Source organism: Aethina tumida, chromosome 5 (assembly GCF_024364675.1).
Source record: "Aethina tumida isolate Nest 87 chromosome 5, icAetTumi1.1, whole genome shotgun sequence".
NCBI lineage: Eukaryota > Metazoa > Arthropoda > Insecta > Coleoptera > Nitidulidae > Aethina > Aethina tumida.
The window spans coordinates 22848234-22870396 of record NC_065439.1 but is presented as its reverse complement, the minus strand read 5'-3'; the positions used below and the strand labels follow the sequence as shown (position 1 = coordinate 22870396).

The 22163-nt window shown below is 30.5% G+C and overlaps 1 protein-coding gene across 2 annotated transcripts in view; it reads left to right on the top strand.

Moving 5' to 3' along the window:
• The window catches only part of LOC109600505 (protein phosphatase Slingshot), an 87900-nt gene that overhangs the window by 4666 nt on the left and 61071 nt on the right, over positions 1-22163 (top strand). For both annotated transcript variants that reach the window (XM_049967873.1, XM_049967872.1), the window contains exon 2: positions 7786-7838. In XM_049967873.1, coding sequence (XP_049823830.1) covers positions 7786-7838 — 53 coding nt within the window. The remainder of the gene's footprint in view (positions 1-7785; positions 7839-22163) is intronic.

Sequence of the window (22163 nt, the reverse complement as noted above, 5' to 3'; positions counted from 1 at the left end):
TTTTATTGGCATTATGTTAATATTCACAAATATATTTTAAGGTTTTATTCTCTAAAATAGAATATTTAAACAAAGACAGAATAAGAAAGATATACTGTAAAACTGAAAAAATTTCTTGTCACAAATCGTTGTCTTAAAGTTAAAAATCTCAAAAAAGTATCTTAAGCAGGAGTTGTAGTACGATTTCTACCCTGACCTGGTCTCCTAGTATAGTCACTAGTCTCCATCTACCGTTGTATCGTTCGGGAAATGGATTGTGGGATACACCAAACCTTTCAGTTATTCCTCGGTAACTCCAACCTTCTTCCACTAAAAGAACCTCTTGGGCACACTCATCACCAGTTGAATTTATAGATTTTTTATGTTCCATATTGACAATAAACGAAAATTAAAAAGAAATGTTAATGATAAATGATTTCTAACGAAACAACACTCTGTGGCGATAGTTTAACCTGGTTGTACTTGTATATAAGAATCGGTATATTTCAAATAATAAAAAAACTAAACATCTTGTATCAACGTTTACACATTTGTTAAAATTCATATGGACTATCTACTTAAATAGAAAATTGATAAGTTTGTTAATTTCTTGGAACATTTCTTCTATATTTTAATCCATACTAACAATTATATATCAGAATTATTCGAGATCAACAATTAAATACAACAAATTACAGTTGTTTGAATCTTTGAGTTACATTTTTTGAATTCCATTAACTCATTAGCTTTACTTTTATAGTATGAAAACATCAATTATTTTAATTTTCTAGAAAATGATATATTGCACAGTAATATTTATTTAATGCCATTTCTATTTCTTGAAGCAGTCATTCATCATCAGAATTTTTTAACCCATACTGATATCTAAGAAACAATTAAAAAAAATCGAAAACGACACAAAACGTTACAGTTATCCGAGATCAACAATTTCCTATTAACGATGAATTTTCCACATGTCTGTCAGAATCCATCACACACAATGCGACAGATGCTGGAAACGAAAATTGCAGTTTCTTCGCCAGGAATCCGTCCGCGGTTCGCCCGCTAATCGCTTTGTAATTGAATAAATGCCCGATGGTTTCTTCTAATTGTTTAATAATAACAGCTCCATGAATACGGCCATCTCTCGATTGTCTATTATTAGATCTTGCGGCAGCCGACGAAAGTCGTCAAACGGAAATTGCCCTGAACTGAACTCGGCAACCTCTAAATGTTGGCATAGAAACTGAAAATTAATTAAGAGTCTCCCAGAGTAAAAGTTAATAATCGGTGATGTATGTGCGTCTTGGTTATGTGGGGCTGTCGAAGGAAAGTGCGAAACGTTCAATTATAAAGCGATTAAAGTACCGTATTTTACATTTATCTCGTGTCCTTTGGACCGATTCCCCCCGAGTTCAGAACGCAAGTTTTAAAAAACAACACCATAAATAGTAACGAATCTGTGCATGTCGATTGTCAAATAAAAAAAAAATCAAGCACGTCAACGGCCTTGCCTTAATAAGTACTGCAAAATGTCAACGATCCTGCTCGTGATTATTTTTGTAACTGGCAAATCGATCTAACAACGAAAATTTCCTGCGGTAAATCGGCGTTATGTGCGATTCGATTTCGTGAGAAATGGTTGTTCCCCCCAGTGTTTCGAACGTAATTGTGACGAATGTTGTGCAATTCCCGATGCCGAGGCAAATTGCCCGGGAAATCGCAAATAAAGCAGATCGAGAGGAAAAACGATGAACACTTGGCGATAACATCCAGGCGATACGGTAACGAAACTGCTGGATATTTATCCGTTGTTTTTATGCTCGTGTTTCGCAACTCGACGTATCAGCCATGAGAATGTCCTGCGCAATATCGAAACAATCATCATCAGATATTATTGGCAACTGAAAAACAGTAGCTCGAGGCGCATTGCGAATTTGCGAATCAGGGACAAATTATGAAATTACACGTTGTCCCTCGGGCATATTTTTATGATTGCTTTCACATGTCGGAGTTATAATTTGCTTCATGCCATGTTGAAATTTATTATTATTGAAAAATGTGCGCAAGATGGGTCAATGGGATACCAATTTTCGGATCTTTATTGATGTTTGTGGAGGAGCAATATCAATTTGGAACGGATGGTGAAATGAATAAATCACCACGAGGCCGATCTTGGTTGAATCCATTTTGTTTGTCAACAGGCAACGTTTAAACGACATAGATTTATTGCGGACTATGGGATAAAAAGGAAAGATTGACGTATAAAACATTCGTTTTTCTATCAAGAAGCTCCCTGATCGATTGACTTGATATGCAAATGCGGTTAATCTTCCATGACTGACATCGTTGATGGGTTCATTATCTGATACAATGATTAGCTAGTGGTACTTATTTTATTTCTTTGAATTGTTCTCTGTTATTACTTCCCAGTACATATTGTTTATGTGACATGTATATTTTTATTGTTCAGTGCGTTACATAGATTATAAAGTACATTCAGTACTGGCTATAATTATGTCAACTTGAGCTGTATTACATGAATTAGATGCCAGTACCTATAATGTTTATTGTTTTTTCTGTTATTGCTGTTTCAACTGATCAATCTAATATTATTTTTTCAAAAATTGCCTCCTTTTTTATTTTTCAATGGAGAAAATTGTAGCAACTTTTTGCATTATTCCCATCCATTGCTCTCTGTCAATTTAAAACAATCAAGAAACAAAAAGCTAAGAGATTATGGATAAATAAGTCAATCCTTTTCCATATTATTAAAAAATTTAAATAAACTGGCTAAGTTGTAGCTACGAAAAAATGAGCCTGAGAAAAAATCGATAATTCGAATGTCGAAAATCAATCCAATTAGTTCAAGAATTGTGAGAAGATGATTAGTCGATGAAGCACAAGAGACCTTTTTTGTAAGGCGTTGTATATATTGGGCATTTTATAATATTTAACAGTTCACATTAAAGAGTTATGTTTAAAATATTTATCATTCCAGTTAGTGGTTATCAAGGGCTTTAATCAAAAACTAAATAAAATTTCAATCGTATAATAGCCTATCTATATTCATTAAACATTGGCTGGGCATGTAAATAAATTCCATAAAAACGCTATTAATTATTGAAAACAATGTTCGAATGAATAATTTATGTTCGTCACATACCAAACCTATAGTTTCCTGTTTTAAATTCATTTATATGGTTTTAATCGGACGTGGATTGTTAATTAGATAGAAAAATGCAATCAAATTACATGTTAAGTTTTATTCGCATATTAATTATATGATAATAATTGCATTAATTTAAATATACGTGTTCTTATTGCTTTTATTGCACGTGATGTAATTACAACATTTTTGACGGACACATACATTAACATTATTCATCGTACAGTTTCTCTTGATAAACCCACTATCTGGACCACTTTCAGTTTTCCTGAGTGGCTTTTTACTTTTTCTGTTGATTGCGTCCAACAATGAGCCAGTGTTTTTGCATTTTGCAGCGAGACACGATAAATGTCAAAGTGGTGCATGGTTTCACTAATGACTTGATTGAATCACATTGTCTCGTTTATAATCAACGGTAACACAACGACGAATGACAGGATGAAGGGAAGTCGATGGGAGAAAGTTGCCTTGTATACATTGATCTCTAATTGTTCTCGACAGGATTCAAACATATAAGTTTTCATCAATACATTAATAAATTGTTTCCAATCGACGAGTTTTGGATGACTGTGATTTTTTAGCACGTGTCGGTGTTTTAAAATCGGACTAAAAATAACCGGGCCAGTTTCAGATGGAAAACAGCCGACCGTAAAATTCGCATTATTTAAATATTATTCGAATAAATTATGTTTGCACGTGTACCGAAATTTAAACAAAACTGCCGCTGTAACTGTAAATTTTGCCCATTCGATTGTACCACGACAGGTTGTGGCATCGATTCTTTATATACACCAAGTGTTTATTTAAACAATTTTATGGTAATTTGCGATGTTAGTGTGACTAATTGGTTGATGTTAATGTCGTTTGTCAAACAATTTTTATTTCGTTCATGTGTGTACGTACAAGAAAGTCTGGTTTTCAACATAAAATTAGTTGAAATTTACTGTGTCTTACAGTATATTTTTAACACATTTTTATGAGAGGTTGGTAATGAGTTTTACTTTTTACATCCACAGACTTTAATGAGTTTTGTGAACTACAAATATAATTAAACAATTAAGTGCATAAACACAGCAAAAGTTATTTGAGTTTTTCATTAATATTTTTAGGATATTTATCTCAATGTTAAAGATCTTTGAATGCGTTCGTGTTTGTCTTCGTGCAGTTGATGGCTCAAAGTTTAGTTTGTGTGCAATGATGTATCTTATTGCGAGTGCATCTGACAAAAGGCAGTCGTGTTGGGCGCGTTAGAGATACGTGGACGATTCTCTGGAGGTTTTTCTTCAGAAATGATTGCGATTCGGTTGTGCAAGCACCATATGTTGCACGAATCGTTTGTTGTTTTATTGAACGTATCAACTTCTAAAAAACATCACATGGTGTCGTTAAGATTATGATTGTTGGCTGTCGTTTAATAGAAAATGGGGATTAGCTTTATTGTTTGTAATTGGAATTGTTTAGTGAAAGTTAACCTTTCGTTAGAAAAATTGGAGGCATACAATTATTGTTGGTAATATTATTGTGACTCAGAGAAAATTGGTTTAGAATATTGAAAGATCAATGAACTTTTCTATGCAAAAGGGCTTACCAATTATTTCTACTTGTTAATAGAGATTAAACTCCCTCAAAGTTATGCCTTAGAGATAAAGTTTTCTAAGCAGAAAAGGTTTTAGCTTGAATTATTGTAGACCATCTTGGTTAAAATTTATTTAGAATGTTCAAACTTGGATTAATTCTTCTAAGCAAAAATATTCCAGAACTTTTCTATAAATCCTTTAAACCCAACTCTCTGAATCATTAAGGGTCACACCTAGTCTGAAGGCCTAAAAAATAGGTGATATTTGGAATTTTTAATGAAAACTACAGCATCAAATGTTTTAAAATTTGAAGGATATATTTGTGTATAAATAATAAATATACAGTGAAATTTTCAAATGAAAAAAATTATATAATAAGCAGAACAAAATTTAAGCAATCGGATGATTTGTATTCGAGTTAACAACTGCAGCAAATTTGAAACATGTAGTTTCGAAAAGAACACGTTTAAAGATAAATTCATTGATTTCATTCTTATGAATAAATAAATATTATATTTAGAGCTAATCTGCTATTGCAATATAATTCACCTTCCTCTTTTTCAGAAAGCGCCTGATTGATAAATCACTCCATCCTGTTTAAATTAATGTAGACTCTAAAATCCCAGCCATTCAGAGTTATGAGTCAGAGAAAATTGATCAAGAACGTTTAAAGATTTATAAAATTTTGTAAGCAGAAAATATTGAAAAAGTTTTCAGCAATGTATTAAAATCTAAGACATTACATCACTAATAGATTTGTCTCCATCCAGCTAGAACTAATGTAGTCCCCCCTGACTTTTCTTTACTCAAAGTTATAACTCACAGAAAATTTATTAAGATTAATAAGCCCCTCTAGGCAGAAAGTCTTGCAAAACTTTTCTGCAATTTGAATTCAAAGCCACTTCGTTAATAGATTCGTCTCCATCCAGCTTGAACTAATGTAGTCTCCTCCGACTTGTTTGAAGATCAATGCCACTCATTAAACACAATATGCATATTATTTTTTTTCTGTAAATCCAGTATTACAGGAATTGTGGTGAATAAGAGCGATGCACGGACCTTCACATCTAGAGCCTTTGGACACGCATTTTTGAACTTGGCGATGCATGAAGAATGTCGTGTTCTTTGTTTTGCATCTTCGGAGCAGAACCCGTTCTCGGAAATTTCGCATCTGAACGCACAATTCCGCTCCTTTAACCGGCAAAATAATAAAAAATGAATAAAAAGGCAGAAACGCCAGCAATCGCAAATATTCAGTTTCAGTCGCCATTATTCGTAAAATGTGCACTGCAACTTTTTCAAGATGACTACACCTATGAGCAATCGGGGAATTTGCTAGCCTCCAAAGATATATGATTGCGACCGGTTCTCGTATCTGTTAGACCTTCCATGAACTGAATAAACATCCACTTTAATGGTCTTTTTATCGAATTAACTTACTGTTCGTCGATGCGAAAAACAAAAAAAAAAAAAAAAAAACGAAAGTGCCGTAATGAATCAACAAGAAGAAGCGGGCATGCCCCGGGTGACTCATGGAAACGTTGCACGGAGGGATGAAGTTCACTAAACGCCGCAGCATTTCTCGATCTCGGTCATGTTAAGAGGCAAGGCAATCATCTAATTATCGACGGTGCGATCTCAATTTGCCATTGCAATTATCGCCGGTGCGGGATCTCCCACCGTGCACGTCTTTCGGCCGACCGACACAGGCCATCTCCATATATGGATGCGGATCGGGTCGAACGTTTCACGCACTGCGAGAAAGCCCTGGTTCTAATTTCCATCGCGGCGGCGGCGGCGACGACGACGGCCACGACGGCGTTGTTTATGCAACGCGCAGATTTTCTCGCCGGTGATTTCTATACTGTAATTGGCGGCTGCATTACATGGAAATGCGATGTCGGAGAAAATGTCTGGCGAGATAAAAAACCGTGTCACGCTGATCCCCAATTGTGGATGATCGTCCACATACTTACATTTGAACTAGGTTGCTAATTGAGGAATGTTGTTTTCCTTTGTAACAACTTGATTTATAAAATAACGATTTCTTAAATTGATTCTGAATATGTCATGTAAAGTATTTTAAACAATTGGGTTTTTCTGCAATTTTGTTTAATAATTGTATATTAAATGAATAAAAAAATAGTGAGTGAAACCAATAATCAAATATAACTTTAATTTTGAGAAAGCTTTATCAAAAATTTCAATTGCTTATTGTTACTAGCAACATTTCAAATAGATGATTAATTAAACTTCACAGTCTTACAATCAAAAATACCAATAATTGGAATATTAAATCAGGGGTCTAAAGATAATAAGATATAAGATGTTTATACTAAATTTACCCTATATATATATAAATCAATTTTTGAAAATCATCGAGAAAAATCTTAAAAAATAATTTTCTGGGATTAATATCATATAATATTGTAAATAAATTTATAATAATATGACACTTTAGATAACATTTTTTAGATTACATGTAAAATATTGATTGTTGCATTATTTACATATGTAATTTCATGATAAAAAGTTTAATATTGACACAAGTTACTCATTAAGAAAATAATATTCATGAACTTTAAACTAAATATATTTGGAGTAAAAATAAACTCATTAATATTTTGTGACACTATGTAAGTATTTCGAGTAGTGGACTTAATATACAACTTTAATTTTCAGAAAGCCTTTCCCAAAATTTTAATTGCTTGTTATTATAATTATAATAATGTTACAGCATACTTTAGATAAAATATTTTAGATTAAATGTAAAATGTTGATTGTATTATTTACTTAAGTGATTTCATGATAAAAAGTTTAATATTGAGACTTTTTTTGGTTTGTAATAAGTTATTCATTAAGAAAATAATACTTATGATCTTTTAACTAAATATATTTAGAGTAAATATGAACTCATTGATATTTTGTGACAACATGTAATAAATAATTAAACTCTGATTTACAACAAAAAAAAAACAAATAACTGGATTATTTGATTAAAATTCACAGTTTCAATTAAAGTCTGGGATTACAAAATTTAATTTCACGGTTTTTTTCCAGGATGAAATAAGCAACACACAAGATGACACCGACAGCAACAGAAATCCCAAAAGGTAAGAGCGAAGCTTTCGTCTATAAGAAATTTATTTCTACACGGTCGGTGGTGATTGCTTTTTACGCGTGTGCCTCCATTAATGGGAGCCCAAATCTTGTCGAGTTTGGCTGAGCGTGAAGCGTTTATTGCCGGAAACGAGACGATCACACCGGCAATTAAAAATTAGTCGCATAGACAAACAAATTTTAATTAGCGGAATAAACGGCGATTTAAATTTCGTAAATTTTTACGTTAAAAATTAATAGTTTACATGAAAACCGTTTACTTAAACGGTCATCTGCGGAGAATAATTAACTGTTGATAGTTGTAATTTCGTGTTATGATAAAGCTGGCGTGTAAATTTCTATGTTTAGTCATCCTGCACAGGAAGTGTTCATTACAAATTATTAATCCTCTCGTAACATCTTAGAAAGTAAAGTAATTTAGTTTTTATGGGGCGTCCAATATAAATTTATCGCCAGACAAACAGCCTAATCTTGGTACTTTATTGGATTTTGTGTACGGCCGTTATTGTTGTCGAAAGCTCGTTGCAGATTAGAAAGTAACGCGTCGAAGTGTTATTTAATATGATTTTTAATGCTGTTTTGAAACATATCACACTGGAGGTCGTGAGTCGGATATAATGGGCCTCCGGTTAACACCTGGAACAAAATTATTTTTGTATTGTGCCCGATTCTGTCTTACTTCAAAAAAACTTTCGTTGAAATTTTATTTAATAATTACCGAATTATCGAAATATTACACAAGTACGTTTAATGACAGTGAAAGTGCATATTCAAAAATAATTTAAAGGATTACACTAGAAAGTTCTCCCTTGCTGGAAAACAACCCGGAACACATATACATCTCCATTAACCCCGTCGACTTTAAAACCACTCCTAAATCATGATCGTACAAATTACATGGCCATTAATCAGCACAACCCCCGCACATCTTCCCCATGGAAGGGGAGTATTCTAAGTGCATTCACCCCCGGACGAGAATTTACAATGGGCATTATGCATGGGCCGAAAACGTCCGCGGGGATGCTCCCGTATCTCTGCAGGCATCAGCGACCGATAGTGCTAGTTTCGTGTTATGGAAATCCAATTATGCCCTCTCTCAAAGGATGCGTGTCTGTATCGCAGTCGAAAATCACTCGCATACGCACTTTGATACTGATAAAAGCTTCATTATCTGTTTAAGCCATATGTATTTTCAAAACCATTATTTTGTTTGAATTAAACAGTTAATGATTTTAAGATAAAATATAATGTACTTAGAACATTATTACAATTTCTTTATTACTATTATAATCAGTCCTTTAAATGAACAATAAACTATTATTCTAAACTTGACTATATGAATGTATGAATATATCAGTTTTTGATTATTGTACATAACAGGAATTGATAATTAACAAATTTTAATGGTTTCAAATTAGGCCTCTAATGATAAGAAAATCTATTATTTAATATATACGTATATAAATTTATGTATATTTTTTTAAAATATTATACAATTATGATAATTCTCCGATATTACTTAATATCTTATAAATTAGGATTCTATTTGGAACTATATTTTGAATATTCAAATTATGATAATTCGCTGTTATTAGTTTTTAAAACATAACTTAATTTGAAAAATTATGATAATTTGATTCTTAATATCAAAATTGTACTTTTTAGAATTCTGATTTGAGACTATATTTTTTGAATATACAAATTGTGATAATTCTCCGGTATTATCATGTTAATTGAAAATTATTAAATTTTGATGATTATCTGATATTTATTATACATTTCTTAATTTTTAGGATACTGATTTATCATTTTGAATATACAAATTATGATAATTCTATGGTATTAGTATTATATTATATTAATTCGGAAAATTAATCATCATTATCAGATATTTATTAAAAAATATCGTATTCTTTAGAATTCTGATTTGAGACTATATTTTTTTAATATACGAATTATGATAATTCGCGTGTATTAATATCATGTTAAAGGAATTTAATTCAGAAAATTGTCATTTTTTGATAATTATCTGATATTTATTAAAAATATCATACTTTTTAGAATTCTGATTTGGGACTATAATTTTTGAACATACAAAGTATGATAATTTTCCGGTATTAATATTATGTTGAAGTGATTTAATTTAGAAAATTATCAAATTTAGATAATTATCTAATATTTATAAAATATCAGATTTTTTAGAATTCTGATTTGCAACTTTATTTTTGATCATACAAATAATGATACTTCTCCAGTATTAAAATCGTATTAATTCATTATTGTTTATCATTATTCATTTATTTAATATTCATTATAAGTATCGGATTTTTCAGAAATTTGATTTGGAATTATGTTGTCAGAATATACAAATTATGATAATTCTCCTCCGATATTGTTAATTCGAAAAAATTATCAAACTTTAATATTGATTTAATATTTATTTTAAATATCAGATTTTTAGAATTCTAATTTGGAACTATAATTTATTGTTTTAATATGCAAATTTTGATAATTATTTGGTACTACCTAAAACCGGTATCAAAACATAAATTAAACATAAAAATATAATTAGATAATTAACTAATTTAATTAAATAATGTTTCTTCCTTCTATATGAATTTGACAAGTTTTGTGGTTATCTATAAATATTATTTTTTCACAAATTTTGTCAGTCTTCATGCAGTATATTAAACAAAATATTTTTTGTATATCAAGAAAGTTAATAAATATAGTAATTTATTTTGTTCATTTTTTATTAATAAGTAGAATAAATAAATGATGGGTTAATAAAACATAATTTTATATAATTTCGTTTGATTTATTAAGAAATCAATGAATAAAAGAAATTTGAGAGTAATAATCCATCATTAAATATAAATGGCCATAAACTATAATTTCATTTCAAGCCCACAAAAGTTTTTTTGGTACATAAAAAATACATTACGAACGATTTTAATCGCCCATAGCATCATTACCGATCAACTTCTAAATTAGCATTCACGACCGACACACATAAAAATCCACCGCGGCAGAAATCGATGAATGAACGTGGCCTATGGGAAAATGAACGTCCGACTTTTTCTCAGGCGCCTCATGTGGAACGAGCAACGTCCAATACGTGACTGGTTTGAACAAAACGAAATAAAATTAAAAAAAAAAAAAAAAATTGCCGTCTTCTTGCTTAACACACGAAAATCTTCCATCGACGAAATGAACGAGCAACTTTGGGGGAAATTGGAACTGTATTCGAGAGTGGAAAACTGAGCGAACAAATTCGCCAGTGAATCGTACAAATTACTACGTAATTTGGTCTTTTATTGCACACGTTTACCGTTTCATTTATTCCTCTTTCTCGAAATGTGGGTTAATAGAGACGTAAGTGCACACCACTCTTCCTGTTGACTTGTCGAACACATCACATCCTGAATAGTACAGAATGCAAACGGATGTTCGAACGAATATGCGCCATTAGAGTATTAAAAACGGTGTGAAATTGGCACACATTAGTCATCACATCGAAAATGTAATTGCTAGTAATTATTCGAGTAAACAATGATAAAATCCGCGTTCCAGTTTGTCATGCAGTGAAACTGGTCAATCAGCTAATCAAGAAAGACGTACGAATTCGTATAGAACAACAAACAAACTGTGTACGCTCTAATAATGATGTGTATTGATGGTGTTAAGACAAACACTAGAAATACGATTGTTGCTGTCGAGTTCACGCAAACAGAAAAGCCGGATAAATCCGACAGATTTTCAATAAGCGGCGTTATATTAGACGCGGTTCAGAAAACTTCTCGTTAATTTATTAGAAACCGGACTTAATTGATACATAATTTTCAGGTTTTCTTGAAGCTAAATTGCACACTCAATGCGAAACGATTAATAATTAAGACGCGAAAGTGAAGATCAAAACGCATCGTGCAAAAACAACGAAATGATTTCCACTCGCTTTAAGGCGCGAAATGGAAAGTGTTGGTAGTTCGATAAAAGGATAAAAATAGTCCAGACTGGGCGACGCAAATAAGGTTGTCGTTTTCACCTGTATTATTAAATCATCCCCCGGTTTCTATTAATAGTTGTGGAAATATCAATGGATATAAAAAGGCCAGACGGTGTTAATAAATGAAAAGGTTAATTAGTTAATTGACCCATAAAGTAACAGAGTTAGGGTTTTAATTAAACTAACAATTAGTAATTTTGTTTTCTTTTTCAAATTAAAATGCAGAAGGTTCACTCATAATTATCATTGATTCGGAACTATGGGTTTTTTAATCTGTGTAAAATTTTCCAACTTTATAATTCAAGAAACTCGATGTATATTATTTATTTACTTCATTTGGAATTACAATATTCTATTTATTATTATTTAATCTTTTTTTATTTTTTTTTTTTTAAATATTTATGAATTTTTAAATTTAACTTCTAGCTGTATTGTACAAATTCAGAAATATTAAAACAAATGTAAATAATGCTATAAATAAAAATAAATGAAAAAAAAAAAATATATTAAAAAAATAGTAAAATTGTATTGATAAGTAAAAAATACAGCTATTTTAAAAAATCTAATAAAAATCTATTAATAAATTATAAAATATATGTTTAAGGAAATTAATTTATTATCTTTATTACCAGTTTAATTAATTAAAAATTAAACTTTTTAAAAATTATTTGTAATTTTATTAAAGTAACATAAATATGTAATATAAAATAGAACCTGTTTATACTATAAGAAAATTAATTCCATTCTATTTAAGTTTTAATTAGTTCAATTTGTTATTTACTAAAATGAGGACGTATTATTGGTAATTTTATCTTAATAATACTTAATAATATGTTTACATTGTTATATCCATTCGTGCGATTTTTAATTGAAATGTTACTTGTTTATCATTGAAGATGAAGTAACAATTTGTTATTAATGGATAATGTTTAATGAAACAATATTTATTATGAATAATAAATTTTAAGATATATATTTCTATTGTTCAAACCTGTTTAAATAGAGTTATTTATTGTATTTGCTGTGTATGCAGTGTGAATGTCATATGCTGTTAGATATTAAATTTAATATATTTAAGAAATCTGAATCAACTATAGTGATCAGTCTATTTTCAATACTCAGATATAGAAGTGGTGAAAAAAATAATTATAATTAATACTAATAAAAATAATAAAATATTTAATTTAATATTATTTAAATCAATTTAAATTATTATTATTAAAAATAATAAAATATTTGATTTAAATTAAAATAAATAAATAATTATTATTTAACGTTAAAAAAACTATGAAAAATTTAATTATATATATATATATGATAGATTAACGACTGTTAATCTGTCTTTTTATTTTGATTAAAACACTAAATTCACAATAATACGCTTTATTACAACAAACGTAGTTTAACCCTCGACATCTAAAGCTTGACTGCCTGGTTCTTTCTTAAGAACTGCCCCGATTATTAAATGTAAACAAATACTTCAGATTTGCTTATAAAACAAAACTAGTCTAAATAGATGTGAGCACGTCGCATCGGTCCATCGGTGAAGGTGATGACGTAAGCTAACATATATATATATATATATATATATATATATATATTAATTTCTAACGAAACAAAAATAAAGGAAATAAATGTAAATTATGCATTTATGTTAGAATTGGTTGATGTGTCATCGCTGCATAAAATAGTCTTGACTTGACAAACACCTTGAGAATACGTTTCGATTTTCCCCCGGCATCGAATTTCTCTGCTCGGAAACCACTTTAGCATAAAACCTGCACGAGACATTCAATACTGCCATCCCGTAAAATATATGGGTTATCTAAAACCGTAAAAGTGCGTCCCCAAAACAAAATCGTGCGCGACGTAAAAGCCTTGTTCTGTGCACCGTCTCGCAATCGATTTGAATATTAAATTAAAAAAATAAAAAACAGTGAAATAAGTAAAAACCACGACTTTCCATTTGGCGGGGTTGATTTTCTGACGTCTCGTCGGACCGCGGCGCATGAAATGAAAATAAACCCACCGAGAGTGACTCAACGGAGCGAATTTCTACGGTTCCGTAAATAAATCAACGGTGGGATCGTGTGTCTAGGTCACTGAACATGTCACAAGAACTACGTAAACTGAATAAGAAGACAGTCCCCGGCCATAGATTGCATTTAAATTCGCGTGTTCTGTCCAATAAATACTTCCGAACGTCGGTTTCACGTTCGTTTTGTGTGTCAGATGATTCGGGGTTAAATGTCTCGTCTAATTTTAAGATTAATATTCTAAGCAGTTTATTTACATAATGTTAATGAACTGGCGTTTCGCTATTTACAGTAGTAACCCAACTTACGGCAACAATCAACAGATCAATCAAGATAGATCCAGAAACACAATATAAAAAAACATCCTTGAACTGCAGAAGAATACGCGGCTATCATTAAATTCGAATAAAATCCTGCGATTTCTTCACGCTAATTGCCATCCGAGCTGGCCAATAAAAAAATAAGACGAACAATCGAGGATGCCAGAACCCAGCATCCAATGGTTGTGGCATTGGCGATTTCGAGTCAGGGTTGAGAACCGCTTACACGTTGCAATTATGTCCGGGCGATCGTTAACGTCCAAGGTTCCTTTCGAACGGACCGCACGACCCATTGTTTCGTTAAATCGGACACCCGATTATGACTTTAATTAAAGTGGAATTAAAGTATCCAGTATAATGGTTAAGAAGAATTTAATTGAATTTGTCGATCAGTACTTGCTCAGAAATTACTTTTATAAAGTAACTTTCAGGAAATCTTGCAGGAAGTTAATAAAAACCAAAATTTCTGTAAAGTGAAATCTGTAAAATTACGTAAAAGTGAAAAAAAAAATGTACCAAATATTTGTTTAATCCTAAAATAATGAATTTAAATTAAATAAATTTAATTTAAATTTAAAAATTTTGATATATATATATATAGACTGTTTCAAATAAATCGACAATTTTTTGTTCTTATTTATATCGAAAATCTTGTGGGTAATGGTAAAAAAAATACTGTGAATCATAAATTTTAATTTCCCGTTTAAATAACACGGGAACGGTGTTCTCTTAGATTTTGAAATTTTTTAACTCTCGTTAGAGATAATATTTCAAAATGATCAAAACAGATTTTTATAGAAAATTTAACGCTCTACAAAAAATGTCTCTTACAGTTTTTTGATATATTCATTTTTTCAAAAGTTATTTAACAATAAATTTGGATTGATTTAAAATTTTGACATTTTTCTCATTTTCTGACGCAACCATCAACTTTATGGGAAAATTTTATATGACATTTTTTGCAGAGAATTTAATTTCCTATAATTTATCTCCGAAAAAGTTTTTGATATTTTTTACAGATCATAAGTTGCCTGCTGAAAACTAAAAATTTTATTAAATAAATGTTATTTTACTGCTTAAAATTAAGCATTTTATTTAAATAAATAGATTTTTACTAAACAAATTGATTGTTTATTATAAACAAAGTAGTATATATCGTTACACTCACAGACTTTTACTACAATTTGGCAATTTTTTTCAATATTCACTTATAACTAGCAATAAGTATTGTAATTGCTCTTCATTTTTCGTGAAACACACTATAAAAAATAATGAAATATTTAATTAAAATAAAAAAATAAAATGTTTAATTTACACAAAAAATTAAATAATTTAAATTATAAAATACATATAGTTAAAATTAAGAATATTTATAATTATAAAAAATATGTTAATTAAAAAAATAAAAAGAATATGAGAATTTTTATAGTATCAATTATTATACAAAATATTTTTCAAAATTAATAGAAATAAAAAAAATATTTATTATAGCTGAAAATTGAAAAATGTATATATGAGAATTTTTATAGTATCAATTATTATACAAAATATTTTTCAAAATTAATAGAAATAAAAAAATATTTATTATAGCTGAAAATTGAAAAATGTATATAATAATAAAAAAGTAACAATTTTCTCTAAAATCTTTTGAAAAATTTATAGTTTTTATTTATTTTAAAAATTTATCCGATATTTTTTAATTTGATTTAATTTCAAATTTTAATATTAAAAAAAAAATGTAAAAAAGTAAGTTTCCTTCAAATTTAATTTTAAAAAAATAATGCCGTACTAAATATGTGAAAATAAATAAAATTGGAAAAAACATAAAAATGAATATTTTAAAAAGCAAAAAATTTCTAAATAATTAAAAATAATAAAAAAAAACAATAACAAACAAAACTTTTTTCATGAAAAATAACACATCGTAACATCGCCTTTTATTAAAGCTAAGTTAACCGTTTTAAATGAACATCGAAAATGTTTAGTTTTCGTCCAAAGGTTGCAGGAAGTGTGCTCCAATTATTGTGCCGAATAATTACGTTTTTGACGCGATCGGAGCCGCGATGGGAGTCAAAACAATGCATGTGTGTAGCGGTTCTTTTGCGAGGGGGTCACGAAATATATCGACGCTGGGAATATCTGTTCTCGATTCTCCTGACGTTTATTTATTATCTAATGTGGCTTATGTATTTGGACAATCTCGAAAATCGGGTTTTGGATGTGTTTCATGTGTAAATTGTTGATGCCGCTTGGATTGTCTGTTTGTCTGATGGTGGTGTAATAAATTATTTTAAATAGTTCGTTTGGAATAACAATTTTGAAATGTGTATTTCTGGTTACAAAGGACCAGGACGTTGTGTTACATGATGAAAATTTGTATAAAGTTAGAAAATAATTTATAAAATACTCGTGTTAATTACTTTATTGAGTTTTTAAAGTGTGTTATTCTTAAAAATAAATTGAATAAATAAAATGACCTGTTTTTTATTTACTCGAAAACCTTTATTAACACTTTTAATATCGCTCCATTAACTCGAAGTATGTAAATATGTTAGATAATTTCCGAATTTGTTAGATAACTGAGTGCTAGCTAATGATGCATACCTTTAATTAGGAAGTTTATTATTTAACTAATGACTAAAATGGCTTTAATAATAGTGATCTTTGTAATGATCTAATTTAGACTAATTTATTTGCTTATATGATTGTAAGACATAAGAACATTATAGAAGACTTCTAGATAATTAATTTAATAAATTGAAAATCAAATATTTGAAAAGTTTATATTAATTCAAAACTTGATAAGTTTTATAGATTTGAGTTAAATTTTATGTTTTAACTTGATTACCATTGTGGTTTACCAAACGAAAATACGTTTGTAAATATTTGAATTACATTACTAAAAAAATTCCACAATTTACTAACAAATATTGCATATTTAGGTTAGATGTTTGTATTTATATTTTGATTGCTAAGTTAAACAGCTTATTTAGACAATAAAAATCAATAATAAAAATATCATAATTTTATTCCTTTTGATAGTGTTTGACTGAAACATAATAATCGACAGATAAAGGTTTTCGTAACCTCAAACTCAATTTGCAAAACTTATGCTATAAATTTACGGTAACCTAAATATATTACAAATTTTAAACAACAATAAACCGACTTAATTCTATTAAATAGCGAAGGCCAAGTGTCGGAACAAAAGCTTACGAATTTCTAAACGGTCTTGTTCTAATTATCTGTATTAGACAATGAACTGACGTAATCTTATATAATTCGAATGTGGGTTATACCACGTTTATGGTTAGTGCAAAATAATGGTGTCTGAAATTGCTAATTGTGAGAAAACTTATTTGGGTTTCGTCAAAGTTTAAGCACACATCCATTATTATCTGTTGCCGGATTGTTTTCCAACAACCGGATCAAAATCATACGTATTGAGAAACAAGTATTGTTCTAAGCCGTGTGTCATTATGCCTCCAACTGTAATGATTGTAATTTTATCTGCCGTGGTGGTTTTTCTGTTGTTGAGACAGCAAGAGAAACTTCTTTGCTTAAGACATTGGATTATTAGTGAATCGTCAGTAAATCATACCCTTTCGTTTTAATTAAAGCGAAAATGTTGCTTTTTAGTTCTAACATACAAATTGACGGTGAACTGTTACACCGTTTCGGAATCGGTCATTAATTCGAGTTACTACAAGGGATACTCTGTTAGTTAAATGAGCTTCTTCAAACGGCAACTTTGACTAAACTGCGGCAAAATATCCATTAATTATACGAGTTTTAAACCGTACAACACGTAATTTATTCGACCGTTACTCCGAGATTGGTTTTAAAAATGGATATGACTTCAACTCAACGACCATTGGTATATTTTGTGTGTAACACTTTAATTGTGACAATAACAAAAACGATTCTAAGAATAACATATATTATCTTCTATGAAACTATATTTTTTAAATTTGTGTCCCTTTTGAATTCACAAAATATTACAGGTTAAATTGTTGTGTTAATTTTTTTTCACTACAAGTAGTGTTTGTCATTTGTAAAGACCTTCAGTAAGTTTTGCGATAATTCATGATAGTTTGTCGACTAAACTGTGGAATTTTTATGGAATGGTTCAGTAACACACATTTGTTTTAATCTAAAATGAATCTTCACCGGTGTTTTGGATTTTTACTGTGCAATTACGAGTCTAATGACTTTTTAACTACTCTTTTAACGATGTAACCAAATCGGCATGGTTGGAAATTTGTTGTGCCTGTCTATTAAATGGACGGTTTTTGTATTATCTCTACAAAAGTCATAATAAATAAAATAGCAACTTTATCTTGATAAAAGTGTACGATTAAACATCCATATTATTTATTGTTAGTTATGCAGTAAGTTTGATATTAACAATATGACAACAAAATTGTTTATTAGTGAGTTTAGTTAGTTATTTATTAACAAATGAAAAAATTTAAAGGTCAAAAGCAGAGCAACTATAAAATAATCGTTCGATATTTCTTTTCAATGATTTTGAACTTAGTAGAGTTCATTCAAATTTGACAGTCCCTATAGTTTTCAATTGGATTGAGGTCTTGGTTTTGTGCTGGCCAAGACATAACACGTACTTCTTGTGAAGGGAGCCATTCTAACTAACTTGTGATGTGTGTTTCGGTTCGTTATCGTACTGGAAGGACTGCCTTAAACTCATATTATATTCGGCACATGAAAGTATATGATTCTCCATTATGTCACGATAAAGAAAATGATCCATTTTTAGCCTTGATAATTTTTTAATCAATGTTAATCACAAAGTTATATAAAAATTAATATAAATAAAAATGATTCGTTGTTTTAATAAAATATTTCAAAGATAAATCGATACAAATTTAATATTTGCCATATAAATCGACTTGCAACAATAAATAATTTATGAGATGAATTACACACCGCAAACCAATTAATATAGATCCGATTTTAGATTGCTGTGTGCAGTTAGGTTCTTGTTATGGGCATTATTAAAACGTCTCATGTTAAACGGCTAGTCGAGATTGGCGTTGTCCTTTTTTTGTTATCTTTGAATTCCGCTAGGTCCTTTTGCATCGAGCGTGGGACGGCATACAAATGAATTTCAGTTGTCAATTCGCAAGTCCCGGTGTTTACGATGCAACACGATACTTGTTTTGCGTAACGATCTAATTATTTCAAACGTTATGATTGCCATGAATATCGTATGAAATATCACATGTTTTTTTCTACGACGGTCCGGGCAAGAGAGAGGAATTTTATCGTCCATAAAACTACTTATTTACATTTGCTACTGACAATTCACCGTGGGGGAGCACCGACGTGACGGCAACGCTCTTTTTATTTTCGACCGCGACATCGTAAAGTAAATTTATTGCCCTTTTACGCTGCATCTAATTGATACGAAAGAGCGGATATGTTAATAATTTTCGACGACGCGGAATGGAAAAACCACCCGACGTTTTACTGCCGGGAACTTTTTGCCTCGTGCAAATCATGCACTTGTTTAATGCCCCGACACTGTGAATAATATACCTACAATGCTCCAAGAAATTAATGCGCCACCTATAATTTTGTAAATCAATTTTTCTGTTTAAGTAAATAGTGCATTGTCTGTATTAACTTTGAAACAATCTCGTATATGGCTTTTAAAAAGAAGGACCCCATATTAAGCTCAAGTTTTTAAGTTTATCAACATCAAATTCAGACAATTCCGAATAAAAACACACAAATGGAAACAACAGAACCAGAAACAGAAAATCAGCAAACATTAAATCAATAACCTCCACAAATAACTCCAAAGATAGCAAAGTTGAAGAGGCCCCAATAGCTGCCACTAATTCACCCAATACAGACATGTCCACAGAGACACCAAAATGAAAAAGATCAATTGACTCAATACTTACCCCTCCTATTCAAGAATCACCTCACAACAATGAAGGTTCTCAAATCCCATTTATTAAACCCCAAACAATAAATAAAAAGCCAAAGAAAGAAAGCCAACTGGAGAAAATGTTTGATCCTGCGAAAATCTTCATAGGTAAAGGAAAATTAATTTTAAATTACAAGCAAATTCTAGATTTTCTTGAAAATGTTAAAGGTTCAACGGACCCCCTAAGCTGTTCTAAACAATATACAAATAGCACCGAATACCTACTGGACATGTTAAACCAAATATATCCACATCTAACTGACAGAAAAATAAAAACAAGTATTACCAAACTAAAAAAGAAAATAAATAGGCAAATAGAAGGAGAAACATTAACTGACATTGATAGCGACTCCTCTCAAGATAACGTTAATTAAGAAGATAGAACAAATATTGCACCTGACCCAATGTGAACAATTTCGAGAAGAAAGAACGGACATACCCAACACTATCCAAGAAATTTTTGAGGACAAATTGTCAGTCACTAACCTAATAAAATACCTAAAAGATATTTAAATATATAATGAGATATAATGTAAAACTACATATATTCGCTAATAACCCTTAAGTGATTGATGCTGTTAATAATAAAAAAAATAAATAACATCAAATTTTGTTAATTTTTAATTTAAAAAAAAAACAGTGTTTTTTGAGATTTTTTGTAACAATTATAAATAAAATCCTATTTTCAAATAACTATGCAAGGAGTGTATACGTTTATTTTTTTGCATTTTCTGAAATTATTAATAATAATCAATTATTATTGGTGCGATACGTTGATTTCTTGGAGCAAAATATTTATAAATACAGTCTAACTTCGATAACATGAATTTTTAATAAATTGATAACTCGAAGCACTCTGGTCTCCTGAGTGAAAATTATGTGTAATTTTTAATAGATAACTTTGATTACTCGAATATCTTGATAATTTGAACTAAATATTTGGCACAATCCTTCGACAAGTCAAATTTCTCCTGCCTCTGATAAACTCCTCGAGGTTTTTCGTTTCCGATGATACTTACCACCTATTGCATTTTAGCAATAAATTTTGTATTATCTAGTACGTAAGTATGTATTTTAAATTAATTATTCGAAGTCTTGATAACTTGATGTTTTTTTTTGTGGCAAACAATGGTTATCGAAGTTCGACATTATTTATTAAAACGGAGCTTGGGCCGTGTAAAGAGCCAGCTTTATGGCTTATAAATATTTTTCGGCTCCGCGATGGGCCACACCGATACACGGAATGTAAACGGTCGGAAGATTGTTTATCCGCCGGACCATTGTTTCAAACATTACTGCCGAAACACTCCCTCGAGAGCCATAAAGGCCAGATTTTTATCTGTATCGGGATCATATTCGCGGAACCGATTTGTGTTTTTGCAATAAACAAATTTCACTTCGGCGCCCATTAACAATTTATTCTTTGTTTTATCTTCGCGTTGCATCATTCGTTTTCGAAATCCGATCGTTAAGAGTAAAATTTGCAAGACAAAAGCGAGGAAATGCACATAATTTTTAACGTCTGGTGAAAATAATAAAGCAATTAAAATTCAAACGTCGCCGCCGATTTCACCCATGTGAGCTGACGCGATGGAAAAACGTGCCCTTTCCATTATTTCTTCATTATGACCGCGTTGCGTAAGCGATTGTTCATCGATCGTATCTCCGTCGGGTGGGAATTGTGTCAAAAGTGCATTTATTCCGTCTTACTTATTAGCTGCGAGTGGTAATGATCATTTCTCCTCCGCGTTCTCGCCACGTTCCACGTTTGTGTTTTTCTCGTTATGCAACACAATAGGGAAACGAGAGCTTGGCACTTTTTTTAATACTCTTTTTGTTCCGGTCTCACGTCGAAACTTTATTTCCTATTTTGAGAACCTGGGCAATAACTAAAACCGCATTGTTGAGTGCTTATTCGTACCGTAGTGTTTTTGTCCATTATCTCCCGCTTCACTGAAAGTTGCTTCTATTCACTGCGTGATAAAATAATGTTCCGAGGC